Genomic DNA, 19028 nt, shown 5'->3' with positions numbered 1-19028 from the left:
ATAGCCAGTTGACCAGTCACCAGTCACACCAGTATAACCAGTCACTGGACAAGCGCCCACTCACGGAAAACAACGTGTTTGGAAACTGGCTTACACGAACATCACCGCGAGCCGCTATGAAGATACTGCTGCGCTATTTAAAGGACACCGGACAGTGTGACAAGTTGTGACTGCGCACTTTGTGTCGTAGAATGTATTAGCGGGAAGTTGAAACTGCGTAACACTATGTAACGCCTTCCCAGGCCGTGTGACAGCGCCCACAGAAACAGTGCTGTATAGTATATGTTTTTTCGTATTCTTTTTCTCGCATATATCTCAACCTTTACCTCCCTTCCCCCCCGGTACAGGGTAGCGAACCGGAGATAATCTCTGGTTAACGTCCTTGTCTTTCCTTTGCCTCTCTCTCTCTACACCGAATGGCACAATAATGAAATCGCCCAAATATGAGAAATTTGAGAAAACCAATTAACGCTGGCGAGTGGCTTACACGAGTGGCCATGGCATCAGGACGCATTGCTGACCGGCGAGCCGGCGCTTACTGCACGGAATCTTGCATTAAGAGGAAGCTTTAGCTCGGCCGATCCTATCTGAATACGCGTGCACGGAGAAATCGTTTCCCTCGGCAACAGCTGCAGCGCTTTTGGTGAGGTTTATTGCATTTAAAAGAAAAAGTTGAAATGTATACTGTAGCAAGCAGATTTTTATTTAGGCCGGGAACTTCTTTAAGAAGAATTTTTGAAAGTAACAAAACTTCAATAAAATCACCTATAAAGTTTACGACACTGAAACTCAGCAATGAGAAACGACATCGTAATTCCGTAAAGTGCACCTAATAATAAGTTTGAAGTGGACAAACCTGATATATTATGCATCACTTTAGAATATACCACTAATTAGAGAGTCGTACTTTAAAATAAACCGTAAGCATAGTAACAAATTCAGGTAAGCTGTAAGTTCATATATCAAGTTAGTCGGCTGCACATGCTCTAACCGATGCAGTTTACAGAACTGCGATATCTGTTCTTGGTGCACAGTTATGGATTTGTAAACTTCGTGCTTAAGCTTCTTCTTTTCTTTTTTTTTTTTTAGTCTTACCAATTTTCGGGAGCTTATGGAAGAAATCCCCCCCCCCCCCCCCCCCCCAGGATCTAAAACTAAATTCTACTTCCTAGAGTTAGTATATAGAATACAACGTTCTCTACCGAATGCAACAAATTTCATTCAACTCGATCGAGCGGTTACCTCATGAAAGCATCTCAGCGTTTTACATGCATTCGAATCAGGAAATCGGGTTTTGGTTGCGAGCTCTTAAGGCGCGAAAGAATACCTTACGGGAAACGCAAGGCGCCGTGGCCTGCGTTTGCGTTCTGCGTGTGAGCGCTTCGCTGCGCAGCCACCTGGCTGCCCGCAGGTTCGTCGCCATCGGTAGATACCGTTTCCCGTGCCCTTCGAACGAGCGGGCCACGCAGGTCGGCAAAGTAATAGCGGCGGTGGAGTTTGTTCTCCACGTGATGAGGGTCTCGTGCGAGCGGTGGTTGGTATCTCTTCCAGCTGAAGGGGGAAGGGGAAGGGGGGGGGGGAGGGGAGGAGGTACAAGCACCGGCGGTGCCGTGCCGGCGCGATGCGTGTGTTTCTATAGCTGCACGCGCAGTCAAGGTCGGCGGCAACCGCACTCGTGTTCCCGATTAGCTATCGCTCCAGGATCGGGCGTCCCCCTTCACATTCGCTGGCGCGCCCCCGATACCCGGAACCACTGGCAACGAGACAAAGTTCGCAAGTGCACCGCCGGTGAATCCGGCTCACGCGAGTCAGCTGGCCTCTATCGGAACCCGATACTTTTCGTGATCACTGCGCCAGTGTTGGAAACAGACCCTCAGTGGCACTGCTGAGCCCTCAATGGGTCCGCGGCCTAACTGGATACGAATGAGTGCGGGAATAATGCAACACTTCCGCCTGTAGTAGTGCGTCGTACTTACCTACATTACTGCGGCGCAAACCAAGCGATACCTTCCAGAGCCCTTAGTGTATAACGCAGTGTATACGTGTACAACTGCAGCAACGAAGGAAGCGCGACGCCCCAGAGAGGAACATTAGAAACATTCAGCGACTTACGACACCGCGCTTCTGGAACTTCAAGTTAAGCGGATTTTAGGGTGAAATACAACATTCCGCCTTTTTCGCTTGCTTTTGCACTTGATCGAAGAAAACACGCGCCACCGCGGCGACGCAGGAAGTACCGGGGGTCAGGTGCTAGAATTGGTGCGCTTTATTTGTTGGTCAATACGTGAGCACCTCGCGGCTGGTGGCCGGGCCCTCCTCGTTATCGGCGACTGAGTGGAGAGAGAGAGAGAGAGAGAGTCGCCGTGATACATCACGGAGAAGTGATGTTGAAACGACGCTCACTATAGTTTATGCTAAATGGTACAGCGAATCGTCGACGAGCCACTGTGCCATATATGACGCCAATAAGGCATCCGTAGTATATGCGTCTCCTATTTCTTTCCATCAGAATATTACGCAACTCATACAACGTCTGCATTAAAAGCACGGGATAGAGAGTATTTTTCGACTGAAAGGAAGGGTGCATAGGAAGATCAACTTAAGACTCCAACTTTTTAGGGTCACCAGCCGCTGTTACAAATTTGTGCAACGGCAGCAGCAAGGCTCACCCATACAGTTAACGTCCGCCTCTGAAGTCGTGGATATTTGTGATCAACAGGAGTCATTACTGACGGAACGACACAACTAGCGATCGTTCTGCTCCAAACAAACTCCACGTGAATTCAACTGCTAATGAAAGGTGGAAGATATAAAGAAGCCCTTTCTTCGCGCTTAGTGGGCTTAGGGAAATACGCGTGTATTCGGCTCTAGTGATTAGCATCTTTGGATGCCGAATAGGCGCACGTCATGAAGCAACACTGCAAAACATAGTGCCGACTGCATTAAAGTGATGACGTGAGCGACAAGGCATCTTTATTTTTCTATATGCAATTTCTTATTGCTTTTCTGAAGATTGTCTGGCCTCTTGTGCGTAGCGTCGCCTATTAGAGGCGAGCCTTTGGAAAAGCCATCCCTAAAGAGCCCCGCGTTTCCATCTTACCACTACGCATCCAGGGCCTAACCAACTCCAGTGGGTTAGGTTTCCCCTCGAAGCAAGCGTGCGAAGCGTGCGGCGCTGCGCGAAACACTCCTCGCGGGCGCTCTTCGTGCACGCGAAAGAGGACACGCCACTTTCAGCACGGAATACGTCCACGCAACACCCGTCCGCGCCGCGACTGCAGGTATGGCGAAAAACCCACCAGGCCATTGCAGGTGGACAGCGCCAGGCTTCCGTTCCCACCGCGCAGTGAACCCGTGTAGAAGCATCCCGGATTGGATATCCGGCTCAGGTTGCGCACGCCGTAGCTAGGAGACAATCCGTAGCCGATCCGTCGCTCCAGCACAAAGCCGGGCGCCAGGAGGCGGCCGTTGGGCTCGAGACGGAGCAGGAGCGGCGGCTCGGCGCCCGGCAGCGGCAGCCGCACGTGGATGCCGGGGTCCAGCTCGGCTCCCAGCTCCGGGGACCGGCGCCGGCGGGCGGCGTGCTGCGCGTTGGCGGCGTGGTGGACCGCGTGGCTCAGGAAGCGGCCGCCTGCGGTCACCCGCTGCGGGTGCACGACGGCCAAGCTCTCCGCGGGCAGCTCGTCTGCGAATGCCGGGAAAGGGAACGTCAACGAGGACGTCATCATGTGGGCCGGCGAAAGCACGCGTCAATTAAGAGTGGGAGGCCTCTCGAGGTATCGCGTTGCACTCGGGAACGTGGCCAGATCGTAGACACGTTCGAAGTAATGGCAATGGCGAGATATTAAAAAAAATAAGAAAAAAATGCGGAGTGAGTATGAGATCCGTACAGCAAGCATCGCACGATATTGTGCGGTGTCTTTTCTATGTTTGGCACCAAGCGCAGCAGATACGCACGAGCGCCACGCACGGACGCAAACGCCCACACAATACGCTCGCGTGCACACACCCTAACTATATGCGTGACTATATACGGAGGCGACATGTTGGCGCGACGCAGCACGCGAGGCAACTGCTGCTGCGCGGCAGAAACAGCGCCCTAGCAACCATACCAGGCTCCTCACCACGCTGGCGCGCACTGAGGAGTGCCGCCGACAGGCGTCGCTCTTCGATGATGCTCGAGACAGGACCGGCGGGAAACTCTGCGTTTGTCGGCGCCCAATGAAATTATTAGATGGCTTCAGCTTGACGTTTGCTGCCTGTTCCGCTCGGACCCGTGCATGCGCCAGGGTGTGGTATGCACACCATTGATCAGCAGGAACGTTAGCGTGTGCGCGCAGTGCTCATGCCAGTAGCGGTAGGCAGAACGGTGCCCCGGATCTCCTGCAAAGCCGATAGCATGCCGATAGACCGCAGCGTGACGGTGCGTCCGCTTAGCTAGACCTCTTTTTGTTGCAAAAAAACGCACTGCCCGTCGCTCGCGTCTGAGCGCGCGGGCCGCATCAGCACGGCTGCGACAACGTGCCTCGAGTGTGCATATAATTGCTATAGCAATGAATAAATAAACTTATCGAGCACCCAGAGCCGAGACGTCGCACGGTCGTGCCGCACCGGGCCATGCAGCGGCGCCGACTGACAGCAGGCGCCCACCACGCGATGTGGGTAGGAGAACAAAGGCGTCACACAATGCCAGGTATACGGGGCGCGCCAGAAGTTCACCGGGAGCGCGGGACAGGCACGCGCGCCGGCGCCGTCCCAAAACAGAACGCGGCCGCGTCACGCGCGATTGCGTCATGGGTCCTGAATGTTTACACATGCGTACGCCCGCGTGCCACGCGAGTTTCAAACGACGCGAGGCGCGCACCTCACGTGCCCGCGCCGCGCCGCGGGTGCGTGTACGTGTGTATACGACGCACCCGCCCCGCCGTGGCACTTCGCGCACTGTGGTTGGTACATTACACATGCTTGGGAATGGGCGCCCTTTTACAGTGAGATTAAGCGCATTACTGAGACAGAGAGAAGGGGAAGAAAGGCGGGTCCTCCCGCGAGTCTCAAAGAAACGCCGGTCGAATAGCAAGTATTTCACACAACGTGCACTATGCATGCAGAGGACGCTGTTGGGGCAACCCCTACCCTCCCTCCCTCCCTTCCTTCCCTCACGCATGATCACCACAGTAACACGCACAGCATACACACGCACAGCATACACACGCACCATCTTCCAAGCCATCAAACAGTGCTGGTAAGCGGAAGGGACAAGGCAAGTCATCATCCGCTGCACTGGAACCTTGCACGTACACACGAGCGCACGCATTCTTGTCATAGTCCGAACAGCTACTTTAGTGCCGACTGGCTTTTCCTTTTTTTTTTCTTTCTTCACCCTGAAGGGCGACGCTGTCTTATAGCATGCAGTGTCCGCCAATGGTCAGCTAACGCGCTCCACTCGGCAGATGTTCCGTGCAGCAACAGCGTATTTACTGCCGCATACGCACCCAGCGGCAGAAAAGAAGTGTACAAGTAGGAAGGATGGCCCGTGCCAACACGCATACCGTGCAGAAGTCATTTCTGCACGTACACCGGCGTCACACCAATGCCGCTGCTTCATTGAGTATTTGACGCAGACCGCGCCCTGCAAAGGCTTCACCGAAAAAGCAAACGTGTTCTGATCAACGTACATGAAACGCCGCTGCACAGGGAGCCTCGTTCCAAACGCGAAACACCGACGGCCTAAACACCAACGGCGCTGCATTCAGTCAGGTGCGCGCCGCAGCGAATACAGCAGTTTGATGCTGCAGACAACGGAGCGAAACCCGCGAGTACAGAAAACAAAAGAAGTTGGAGAGGGTTACACGCACTCCAAATAAGACAAGGAAACAAAAACAAAGTACGATGAACACTGTACAGAGCACGGCACACCGCTATACATAATGCAGTGCGGGACAGCTACAGAAAGCAAGAACCCCAGACGGCGTACTGTATGCTACGCCGCTTCGTACTGACAGAACAATAAAACACGATGAAGTCATTTGCTGCGCAGTCGTCGCTCGCAGACGACCACGGCACAACACACCGACAGAGCCGTGTGTGCGCCACACGTAGCATAGCGCATAAATAGCGCAAGGCGTCCCTAAAGGCCCATTCTCGCTGGAATTTGTTTTGCGCCAGCTGCCGGAAGCCGGGTGTGATGCGGTTCTTATACGAAAGCCGCGACACCACCCGGGCGCGAAACGGCGCAAGACAGCGTCGTCGAGGAAGAGTCACGAGATATAACATGGCACTCTCATTTCGTTGCTTCTTTTCTTCATCATCGTAAACCGAAAGGCAGGATAGGAAAGAGGAGGAAGGGAAAGCCGCGTCTTTTCTTTACCGCAGAGCGCCAGTTCCACAAACGAAGATGACCCGGACTCCTCGGAAGAAAAATACTTGCGCGCTTCTGCAAATCCTCACTACAGCCGATACGGCGCGGAACAGAGCAAGATTACTGCATATAATGCTGCGGTCAGCTATTGCGTCGCTTATTCGCATCAAAGCATTCTGGGATTCCCGCGAAGGACACTGCCAGACAGCGGCGGCGGATCGTCAACACGAAATGGGAAGTTAGCTCATAACAGCTATCGCTGTAATATAAGTTGTGTGAGAAAAAAAAAAGGCGAAGAAGAAAGGAACAAAACCAGAACGCTTTTTCCACACGAAGAACCCGCAGCACGTAATTCTGCTCTGCCGTACAGCAGACCTTTCCAGCAACGAGGAGGAAAGGGAACCCATCATTTCCCTCCCTTCACCTCTTCGTGCAACGCTCGCAGTTACCTCTACGCGGGCGTGATCCGGGGGTTGTTTAGCGCGGGTCCTTCCCCGACCGATCTGTTTTTACAGGGGCAGTGGTCGTCACCCCGAGCATGGTTGCCACCCCACGAGTAAATTGGGCCCCGCTCACCGGTGACGATGTTACAGCTTCCCCGTAATGAGCGGTTAATGCGAAAAATAACGCCGTTTACCCTTGGGGGTACGAGGATGAAAAGTTTCAACGCAACAGTGCAAAGAAAATGTGTACATATATACTATTTAGTGTCATCGGCTTACGAAGCACACCTCCAGTACGGAATAAGGGGCCGCCTTTACTATTGTTACATTCGACAGATTGAAAAAAAAAAAACGACAATTTCGCAAGGAACTGCTTAAGCCGTAACTGTCTTCTTGAAATCGTGTTTATTTATTCTTTCTAAGTGCGATTAATACAGACAGGGAAAGATCCACTTTGACAGCGACATCGCTAAGATAACGCGTTCGTTATAACATTAACATTTCACGAGTGACCATGCAATGTAAAAATGCAAACGTTGGCAGAATATTCCCGCGAACGTTCAGTTAGGTGAGCATTAAGAACACTAGAGATATAGTTTAAGCACGGCAAAACGAAAAGCACAACTTTCGGGTCGGTTACCACCTTTTAATCACACCGCGAACTGAAATCCATCCTTCTCTACGTTCACGCGTTGAGCGGAAAACATAATCGAGTCCACACACCCGACGCTGGCAGGTTCGTCGCTAACACGCGTTCCAACAGCGTCAGAAAGAAAAAAAAAAAATGCGCGCAGTCAGCCAGAGCCTAGTCAGGCCGTTAGCCTCCCTCGTGGAAAGGTTTGCAGCAGCCCTATCTGTACGGTGGGGGGGCTTGCACGTTCAGAGGAAACAAAGTGAAAACTACCCGTGAGATAAGGCTGTCATTTGTTGCGGACGATTAGCGGAGAGTGTCACGCAGGTTTATCGCGCGGAGGCCCCCACCACGCCGGCGCCTTACTATATACGTACACACACACGCAGGCGCCTGTTGGCGGTCGCCGCGCGCGTCGTTGAATGGACTCGGCTGCGTGTGTGCGTGTCTGTGTAAGTAAGCGGTGCTGACGCGCGTACGCTTGCAGCAGCAGCGAGGCTTTCCTTTCCCAAACTTTCCCTCTCCCTCCCTTCTCCGTCTTCCCGTTTCCATCATGCGACTCGCTCGCACGCTTGAGAGCGGTCGGCGATTGACGTCAGCTTGGAGTAGCGGTTTCTCTGTTGACGCCGGACATCTTGACGTAGCAGTCGGTCAGCGTTCACGTGTTACAGCTTCGAACTTTTGGAGTCGCTGAGAATTCGCTGTAGAGGGAAGTCAAATTGAGTCGGCCACGTAATATGCGCATACGGGCAACCGGTCACCTATCGGTTATCAGAACGAGTTCCATGCGAAGAAAAGCGTGGTGTATGGCAGTGGAAGATTGAGATGGAGCGATGCAATTCATAAATTTTCGGGTATAACGTAGTTTTTGTTTAAATGAGCAGGTACAGTTTTTTTTTATACTTCTGCACCCAGATACATGACATAGATGAGCTAGCGCAGATAGAAACATACAGTTATGTCATAATTGAATTCTTCTGTGCTTACGGCGTCCACTCTCAACTAGAACCATCCGTGGGCGGAGGAGTGAAGGAGCTGCGGCAGCGTGCATTAAGTGAAGTGCTGAAGCCTTTCCAGGTCGATAAATGTCAGTGCCGTGCGTAGGGCCATAAAAAAGCGCGGGAGTAGACATCGGTGCACGTCGGAGAACGACAGTTGGTCAAAATTTAATACAGCGTCATCTGCCCACGGCGCCCCCAATAGACCAGGCGTAGCTTTAAAGAAATGACCAATAAATCACTCAGACTGAGGTACTACTTAATTATTCAACTGTAACTCAAACAGCTGATTTAGTTTCTGGTCCCCTTTCCTTGCTGCAATACTAAGTGTGGCTGACATTACGCGAACCTTTGCCGCGAATGTCATTAATGTTAAGGTTGCCGCGCTAGCTAGCACGCCCCGACAACAAAGTACACGGAAAGATAAACGGCCGACAGGAGCAAGCCCACGCTGCCGCAGCTTCAGGAGCTCTGTACTTACATCTGAGTCTGTACCGTCAGCCATTGGCCTCTACCTTTCACTTCCAAGGCACAGTGAATCTCGCAGAGTTTTTTTATTTATTTATTTATTGAACTAAAATTAAGCTTTATTCGCACAGCCTCTGTTGCTTCAGGCGTAACGAACGTGAAGGCTGCCCCAGGTGGTCACGCGTCTAGTAAAGGAGTTATAAGTGGGTATTGTCTGCCTCTTTGTCGCGGTTGATTGCACTACGATGCCGCAGCAAAAAATTTACCAGCGAAAAGTGAATCGGAGTGAGCCAGGAGCTCGAAACGAACGCTTTTCGTTCTCAAACGAACTAAGCGTTCCCTCAGCGTCATCGACGAACAAAAGCATACCATATGAGCATAAAGCGAAACTATGAGAACGGTCAAAAAAAGAAAAATCCTCAGACATCGCGTCGCGCACCGGCTTCGTTCCACGGAAGCCGGATGAAAACAATTCAGGCGCGACGGCAAGGAAAGCTGTCGCCGCTGCCCGCTCAATCGGCGGCGATAAGGACGGATGAAGAAGATGCCGCTTCCGGATGTCGTGTGTATCCTCCCACTTGCCTGCCGGCAGCGAACGGGCCGCCGCTCTCCGCTAACCAACCACCAGCTGTGCGTCGACACTGCGGAGAGAAAGAGAGGGACGATGGGCAGCACACGACGCGAAGAATGTTGATTACAAAAAAGGCTGCTTCGTTTGCTCGAACTCGTGCGGCCAATTTAGGCTCCGCTCGGCGGAGCGGCGGCTCTCTTCCCTCGCTTGCGGCGGCGGCGGCTACCGGCGGGCGCCGCAGTCGCGCCGCGCCGCCGGCCGGCACGCGCTCCGGCGTGCGCCGCCGGGGCTGCGGCGAGCACGCACGCACGCACACCGACGGCGGCGGCCCGGCGCGCCGCGATGAGCGGTCGCACGTGCACGGCCGTGGCTGAAGATGAGCGAGAAGGCCGCCCCGGAGGCTGCGCTGAGATAGCGCGGAGAGATAAGCGCGCCAAAGGCAACAGCCAGGCGCGCCACGGGTGTCCATCGCGTGTGCGCGCGCGCGTCCCGAGACAATGAATGCAAAACGCGGATGCGCAAGCTATATAGGCGCCAGACAGGCGGACGTGGGCATCGTTCCGATCCGGTTGCGGAGGGGCGCTCGCCCGCGGTGTCTTTTTTGCTCGCGATCGCTGCGGCGTCTGTTGGACCAAAGGGACGCCGACGAGCTCGAGCGGGCGCGTACGGCGCGCTATTGAGGGACGCTACACAGACTGCCTCTTTTTCGCCGTGTCGCAGCGCCTTTTGCATTCTGCAACTTACTCTGCCGCATTCGAGTGACAAATGTCTGAAATTAAGAGTCCGTGCACAGCTTTCCCGCAACTTGGGAAGTGCGATCGGCTTCCCCGAACCACAGTGGTTCGGGGAAGAGGTTACAAACGGGTTTCGCGCTAACCACCGGTCCCTTATTGCAACAAAGGGACTCAACCGAACCTCCAAGGAAGACACTGTGGACACAAACGAAAGCATTCGTTCACGGACGGGCGACTCCGCGTAATGCGTTGCGCAATCGACCTTGCGCATTAAAATTACATGAGGCAGCGCACTTCATGTTCTTCCGCATCTACGTGATAGCGGCAATCTTACGAAACGCTACGATTCCGTGGACTTTCCGCATCTTCCCCTTCCCGCGCTCCGCCGGTAAATAACACGCCGGCATATGCTGCTGCTCGTGGTGGTGCTGCTGATGCTGCAGCAGGCGGGGTTAGCCTGGCATAGATAGCCGGCAACTGTTCCGCCTGAGCCTCCAATGAGTGTCACTATGTGGGTAACAGGTGTCAACATTTGCTGTCTGTGTTACACAACTTTATTTTTACAGCGAAGCTGTCTATGTCTAGGATCCGGGATTTTATGGCATCCGCGCGGAAACTCTCCCCCAAGAAGTGGGAGTGAAAGAGGTCGGTTTAACGGCCACCTGTCTAAAACGGCGTTCCGTCGCAGCTTTGAGAATGTATGACGTAGTGTGCGCCTAATAAGGCGACCGAGTGTGATGTATGGTGTTGGGTTGCTGAGCACAAGGTCGCGGGATCGAATCCCGGCCACGGCGGCCGCATTTCGATGGAGGCGGAAACATCCGTGGACTTAGATTTAGGTGGACGTTAAAGAACCCCAGATGGTCAAAATTTCCGGAGTCCTCCACTACGGCGTGCCTCATAATCAGAAAGCGGTTTTGGCACGTAAAACCCCATAATTATTATTTATTTTTTTTAAGACGACCGAGGGGAAACTTCTGTACCTTTTCGCGCGCTCCACCGTTGCTATGTGAAGGCCACACGTGATCCGTACGCCTGAAGATCAGTGTACAACCTACGAGGAGCGACAGCAGCGGCGGGAAAGAGACCATCGACGTCGTGCCAACCCGGCGGCCCGAGAAGAAGAGCGTGCACGCGATGTGGTAAGCAAGAGATGAGCAAGAGCCGACGACGCATATCGCGACGCCGAGAATACCGCAAAGAGACGTCGACGCCACGAGGACTCGGTGCCGGGCTTTCATAGGTTATGAAAATGCATTTGATTCAGTAGAGATACCAACAGTCATAGAGTCGTTACGTAATTAAGGAGTACAGGAGGCTTACGTAAACATCTTGGAAAATATCTACAAAGATTCCACAACTACCCTAATTATACACAAGTAGGAAGATACCTATTAGAAAGGGGTCAGACAAGGAGACACAACCTCTCCAATGCCATTCACTGCGTGCTTGGAAGAAGCATTCAAGCTATTGGGACGGCTTAGAAGTAAGGATAAACGGCGAATATCTCAGCAACATTCGGTTTGCAGATGACACTGTCCTGTTCAGCAACACTGGGGACGAGTTACAACAAATGATTGAGGACCTTAACAGGGAGAGTGTAAGAGAGTGGGGTTGAAGATTATTATTCATAAAACAAAGATAACGGTCAATAGCCTGGTAAGGGAACAAGAGTTCAGGATCGCCAGACAGCCTCTAGAGTCTGCGAAGGAGTACGTTTACCTAGGTCAATTACTCACAGGGGACCATGATCATGAGAAGGAAATTTACAGAAGAATAAAATTGGGTTGGAGCGCATACGGCAGACATACTCAGATCTTTACTGGAAGCTTACCCCCATCATTGAAAAGAAAGGCGTACAATATATGTATTCTACCGGTGCTAACATTAGAGGCAGAAACTTGGAGACTGACAAGGAAGCTCGAAAACAAGTTGAGGACCGCATAAAGAGCGATGGAACCAAGAGTGTTAGGCGTAACGTTAAGAGACGGGAAGAGAGCGTTGTGGATCAGAGAGCAAACAGGGATAGCCGATTCTAACTGACGTTAAGAGAAAGAAATGGAGTTGGGCATGTCATGCAATACGTAGGTCAGATAACCGGTAGACCATTAGGGTTACAAAATGGGTGCCAAGAGAAGGGAAAGTCGAGGAGGGCAAAATACCAGGCGGGGTGATGAAATTAAGACATTCACAGGCGCAAGTTGGAATCGGTTGGCGCAGCACAGGGTTAATTGAAGATCGGAGGGAGAGGCCTTCGTCCTGCAGTGGACTTGAAAAATTTAATGATGATGATGATTTAATTAAGCGGAATATAAAAATACTCTAAGGAGCGCCACATGACAGCAATCTATATGCCGCTGGTTTCATTCACCTGCGGCTAACCACGTTTTTTTTAATCCTTGGCACAAGTTACGTGAAACACCCTGTATAACGCTCAAACAATACCCACTGCCTAATGCCATGCATAAACAAAATTTTATTTTTATTCGTCGTGGTTTACTATACCGGAGAAGCCCTGCTCCCTGAACGACAACGTGCCTTGGTACAGTGCCTCCGCTGTGCAAGGGATAAATGTTATCGTAATTTTGCTTCACTTTTATGTTTTACCATGCACAGTTGACGACTTGAAATATTCGAAAACTATTCCTAAAATATTCGGGTTTTCGAATAGTTACTTTTCTATTCGAGGACCGAATCGAGCACACACACACATATATATATATATATATATATATATATATATATATATATATATATATATATATATATATATATATATATATTCGTTATTTTAATGTTTAGAATATTCGCCACACACATAATAATAAACAAAACATCATCATATACCAATGGAAACACCAAAGATCCAAATACGCCTTTACGACCCGGAGCTACCGATCAACTTCTTCAGTATTGTAACAAAGTGCAATCAAGTTGTACACGACATCACGCGGCTCATCGACACCTGGTGATACACCCCTGATCTCAACTCGAAGGAGGATCAGGCGGAACAATTGCCGGCTATGTATGCCAGGCTAACCCCGCCTGCTTCAACATCACCATCACCACCACCACCACCACCACCACCATCACCACGACATCACGCGTGATTATTATCGTGTATGACAATAGGGCGCTTTATCGTTACCATCTCTCACACAGGCTCCGTATGCAAGAACAAAACCGCACATAATGGCACGTTTATCTATTTTATCACGTCATAACGATAAAATAGTGGTTTTAGAAAAGCCAAATGAACTAAAAGGAGTGAACTTCCACTAAGCAAATAGCCTTGACGCGGAGTGCCCACCGCGGTCTGGAGCGTGACCTGCTGCAGCTGAAACGGCTGACGTCGCCGCGGGCACAATGGCTTCGCGTGATACACGTGATCGGAAAGCTCATGTTTCTACAAGACTTCGCCAAAGCCTTAAGACTTCATTTCTCTTTTAACACTGCGGAGCTGTTTATGCTTTATTTCCACCGTGCAGCGTTACCAGAAAACTCAGCCCAGCTGTGCGCCGCCTCGAGTTGCCTATCAACCATCTGCGAGCGCACCGAGCCACGTAACCTCCTCGGACCCCACTCGCGTAGGGCGGAGTCGTGACGTCACAGGCGAGTAAAGTTCGGAACAGCCGGCGCGGCGACACACCTCTCGTCTCCTCTACTCCGGGCGTACGTGCTGCTGGCATGGGACGACTGAAGAAAGTTCGGACGCCCGCAGAAGCGGCTTACCAGGATGAGCGTCCTACTGCCAAGCGAGAAACGATGCGTCGCCGCCGAGCTGATCCGGAACACCGCGCAGAAGCTGCGGCTGAGAAGAGGCGACGCCGAGTCGAGGATCCCGAATTTCAGTTCAGGGAGCGCGAGAGTCGGCGCCTGAGCGCTCGACGTCGCCGAGAAAGCGATCCCGGCCTGCGACTGCTCGAAAACTTCCAGCGTCCAGCCCGCCGAGACAACTTTGCAAAACCTAGCATAACTTCGCAAAGCCTAGAAACAATTTAGCCAAGCCTACCATAACATCGCAGAACCTAGAAAAGACAGCCAAGCCCACCAACAACTTAGCAAAACCTAGCATAACCTCGCAAAACCTACAAACAACTTAAGCAAGCCACGTAAAAGATATGTAGAACACAAGCTCCGCTACTGACTACAGCTTTGCACCACCAGTAAAAGCTGCGCACGTTCTTTTTTTTTTTTTTCGTGTGTACTCAACGCCTGACACATTGCTATATTTCTTAGTTGCTTGAGCGCCCAATGAATGAATTAATGAATGCTATACGCTATAATGTCACACTGACTTATATGTACTGAAACAAGGGCTATGCAGTCCTTGCGAGAGTGGAGTTGGGACTCGTACAACTTCGTTTACCGCATCTCATACGGTACAGGGTAGGCAACGGCAACTTACTCCGGCTTATATCCTTCTTTTGCACTTTCACTACTCTATGTTTAGGTAAAAACAGTTTAACAGTGCGAAGGAGAAAAAGTGCGCTGACAGCGGAAACACGAAATAATTAAGCTACCATCGCAGTATACAAGGGGACAAAGTTTCAAGCTGTAACTAGCATGAAACTCGACGTGTACGGGGACCTTCGGAGTTACCCACGCCACATTGCTCCTTTTGCTTACAGATATACAGCTTGTCCGCACCGGAAGCTAACGGCAGCGCTTCGTGCCTTTATAACGATCACATTGAAGCCCGTTGTCCTTCGGATGATAAAGTACAATCCTTTCTCTATTAGATTTTTTTTTATTTTCGTTTTTCGTCTCAATTATTGCCTTGCTTTCATGACCCGCCCGCGGAGCTCGGCTGGGAATTCCCGACCTTGTTAATGTGACAGCCGCGAGCGCAGTCTGTGTTTTCTGTTTGCCACGTGCGCGACGCGCCGACGCGGTCCACTGAACGTGCGCTGACTCAAGTGCGGTTTGCTGCGAATGTGCCACACACACCTGCTCGCGCACCACGTGGAACGAGTGGAGCCACGAGTGTAGTGCAGCCAAGCCCACAGCTTCGCGCAAACATCATCGCGTCAAATCAAATGATCAAGACAAGTATGTCCCACAAAGAGGAGGCAGCGTCAGTGCAACACTGGAGGAGACCATCGCGCCATCCACGTGGACAAGCTGTATGTAGGTCCAAATGAGAGTTCCTTGGCTCCAATTCCTCAGGTACGGCAGAAACAGCATCGATAGATCTCTCCGAGCCATTGGTTCAAGCGAGCCGCGTTAGTCCGTGCGCGCGGTGGCAACGCTTGCCACCGCGCACACGGGCCTTATTGTCAGCGCGAGCAAGGACAGTGCACTCAGATATCACCATCGGAATCTGTCATCAAAGCAATGCTGCGATAAATAGTCGACCCCTTGCAGCTGCTACTGTCTGTTTTAAATACGCCAGTGGCGCTAACAACGGCCAACATTATGAAAGCTGTAGACAGTCCCCTAGCTACACTGATGTAACTTCTACCTCTGTCCGCGAAGACGATTGTGATGTGATGTGCTGTGAAGTGTGCATGAACGCATTTCAAAGAAAAAGTATGATGTGCATGGAGCCGTCATATTCATCATATCCACCATACCACCACCATCTTTTCTCTTCCCGTCCTTTCTCTGTTGCTCCTTCAAGCCGTTTCACCAGCGTGGAGTAGCAAGCTAGAAGCACTTCACTCAGGCCGACCTCTCCACCTTTTTGCCATTAAAATCTCCCTCCCTCCCTCCTTCCCTCCCTCTCTCTCTTTCACTCTCATCTTCAAGGAAAAGCTAAGCGACACAAATAGTAGCTCAGCTGATTTTAATGAAAATGGCGCCTCTGATACACCTAGCCGCTGGTCAAAGTTGTGTTGGTGGCCGACACAAGAATTTAGCCAAAGCTTCAAAGGCAGCGTATGCTTTTCACATATATATATATATATATATATATATATATATATATATATATATATATATATATATATATATATATATATATATATATGCTGACAGCTTAAATTAAAAACCCGACGCATTCTGGGAGATCCCCTTTGCGCGTTTCAACAGTACTGAACTTAAAGTGGCTTGTTATAGCTCAGCTTTCGTTCGTTCGTTCGTTCGTTAAAAACCGTCACTCGCTCTGTGAGCACACTATAGCACAAAGACACATGCATGACCTGAAACGCGGCTGCACGGGAACCTTACACTTAGACTACCCAGCTCGCCCGAAAATATGCGGTCGGAGTTATCGGGAACTTAAATTGACTGCAGTAAACGGAACTCTTTACGTCCTTTCAACGCGTAACCACGAACGTGAGCTTATCCACCACGAACACGACACGAGGATGGAATATTAAGTGGCTTCCTTTAAAATATGCGTAATTATTGTTCGTTGATTATATCTACTAACATTTAAAAAGAAAGCAAGATCTCTTTAAACTAAAAACTGCACAGTGCGAAAAGATGGAACGCACGCTGCAATAAAGGCATTCATTCTGATTAGTGAAAATGCTTGAAAATGCTTAGTGAAATGCTGTTCGAGGCATACGGCTTCACTTGGAAGCGGCCTTGTCCGCACAACCATGGTTGTTGACAAAGGTTGTGAAAGAGTGCTCAAGGTGGCAACGCGTCTTCAACCATGCGCTACAAGCCTCTCCTGTTTCTTATGCAGATCCTGACCGCTGGTTTGATCACGCGTGCGTCGATAGAGGACCATATCTGCTCATCCTTCACGCTCAGCAGTGCCTGCAGTGACCAGGGGAATAGCGCCGCGCAGATCAACGAGGATTTCTGATGCTTTATCTAACCACCTTTGCACCCGTTTATCCTCCCCGATTCATTCATTGTGGAGGTGGCGCCCCCCAGTGGTCAAATGGAGAGGCACGGATATTTCTTCCTGCTGTTTTCGAACTTTACCGCTGGCTTCATTTATATATGAAGCGTCAAAAAGTGTTGTTCAAATATAGTAAGCTGCATATCGTAGCGCCGGCCAGTCGTAACAGCTAGCGGCGTGACCACGCTCTCCAGGCCCAGTATATTTCTCTGCATAGCATCGGCGGAGTGGCTGGGAGGTGAGATCTCGAACTGCACTCTCCGAGACTGTAGTTAGAACCCACTGCATAAGCACTTATTTCTTTATAATCTTATTGCACTTTTGGGATGACTGGGACGAACACCGGCGGATGTCAAAACGACTGAGGGAGTGAGCCCGTATAACAGCTATCGTTGTTAACGTTCGTGTTGCCATCGAAATTGAATTCGATCGCTTGATGTCAAACGGAGTGCACCCTTCGTTATATATACCTTAAAGATTGTCGTCTCTTTGTCCATCCCTTTGTGTCAGCTTGGGGAATAAAAGGGTGACGCCGTTTCGAAAAAGAGGGCAATTATGTTGACATGGGGACGCCCGCTTGGATTCTTCTCACACTTGACAGGTTGAGGTCCAATCTTAACGTAACAGCTGTTTCTGGGACCAGGCAAATCATCTTGCCATGAGAAAGTACGCATGAATCTCTCACTCATGACAGGTCGATCATAACAATTCCTACTAAGATATGCTCTCCTCTCCCTCGTGCCTGTTCAAGCCCCTGTATATGTTGCTGTATGCGCAATAAAATATTGGTTGAAAGTCAGCGCTTCGTATATGAGGCATTTTGCAACGACATTTTGCATCTTGCACATGGATGATGGCGACCATTTAGTAGTCCTTTTCCCCTTATCCTTCGTCGCTCTGTATTCCTACTATGATATGTTCTCCTCTCCTTCCTGCCTGTTCAAACCTCTGTATATATTGCTGTGTGCGCAATAGACTATTGGTTGAAAGTCAGTGCTTCGTCTGTCTCAATCCCGTCCCGTTGTTCAGCGTTGTTACTCGTTTTCTTCAGACATGTAGCAACAAGCCCAAGTTAGCACGTTATTGCAGACTGGCGAAAAGAATGAAAAATGAAATGTATCACTGCAAAAAAAAAAGGAAAAAAATGGCCCCTAGCCGACTGAACCCGTCTGCCTTCTGCTTTTGCTGAATTACGCTGCCTGGCGTGAGGCACACGTACTCGTACACATAGACAGTGTCGTGCTTCGCTCCGCCCAAGTTATAACAAGCCGTCTTCCTATTTTCCTCCCAGAAAGAAGCCGATCCTTCGCGTCACATCAAATGCCAGGAACTCTGTTGTCAATGAACGCTTGGCGCGCGAACGAACAGGAGGAAATCGCGTACACTTCAACGAAAGAACAAAAAGAGCATGCCTGGACTACCGCGCGCAGCTTATGCGTCTCCGAAACAACCGCTACATTCCCAAGGTGTCCGCTGCATTAGATCACACGCACCTGAGAGGCAACGTTAAGCAAACCTGAAACGTGCCCCATCTTTGAGCTGCTAATGCAAGAGTTTCTAATCGTTATTAAAAAAGAAAGAAAGAAAGAAAATCGGAGCACACAAGACGGAGGATTCGTATCCATGGGACAAAATTGATCGATTTGTGTGTGTGCGTGCGTGCGTGCGTGTGTGTGTGTGTGTGTGTGTGTGTGTGTGTGTGTGTGTGTGTGTGCGTGCGTGTGTGTGTGTGTGTGTGTGTGTGTGTGTGTGTGTGTGTGTGTGTGTGTGTGTGTGTGTGTGTGTGTGTGTGTGTGTGTGTGTGTGTGTGTGTGTGTGTGTGTGTCATGCCTACCGTTTTTCAACTCTTTTGCACTCATTTTGCTGCAGCTCTCATGTGTACCTTATCGTGGATCAGTTTTAAATTATAGCGTATACCCCACAAGAGCGTCCAAGGCGAACAGACAAGACGGTCACACGCGTTTGGCTTTCCACTGTGCAGCAATAACCACGCGAGAGCACGCGCAGCAGTGAAGCTGCGTTATAT

General features: G+C 50.7%; 1 protein-coding gene across 2 annotated transcripts in view; it reads right to left on the bottom strand.

Moving 5' to 3' along the window:
* Window positions 1–19028, bottom strand: part of LOC135911318 (A disintegrin and metalloproteinase with thrombospondin motifs 7-like) — a 112187-nt gene that overhangs the window by 75016 nt on the left and 18143 nt on the right. The window contains exon 2 of one of the 2 annotated variants that reach the window (XM_065443534.1): window positions 3300–3685. The exons of the other annotated variant lie outside the window; for it this stretch is intronic. Within the exon in view, the coding sequence (XP_065299606.1) occupies window positions 3300–3685 (386 nt within the window). The remainder of the gene's footprint in view (window positions 1–3299; window positions 3686–19028) is intronic. 2 annotated transcript variants of the gene reach the window in all.

The sequence above is a fragment of the Dermacentor albipictus genome, chromosome 1 (assembly GCF_038994185.2).
Source record: "Dermacentor albipictus isolate Rhodes 1998 colony chromosome 1, USDA_Dalb.pri_finalv2, whole genome shotgun sequence".
In the NCBI taxonomy this organism is placed as follows: Eukaryota; Metazoa; Arthropoda; class Arachnida; order Ixodida; family Ixodidae; genus Dermacentor; species Dermacentor albipictus.
Note: the sequence above shows the minus strand (reverse complement) of the source record. Positions and strands in the feature narration are given on the sequence as shown.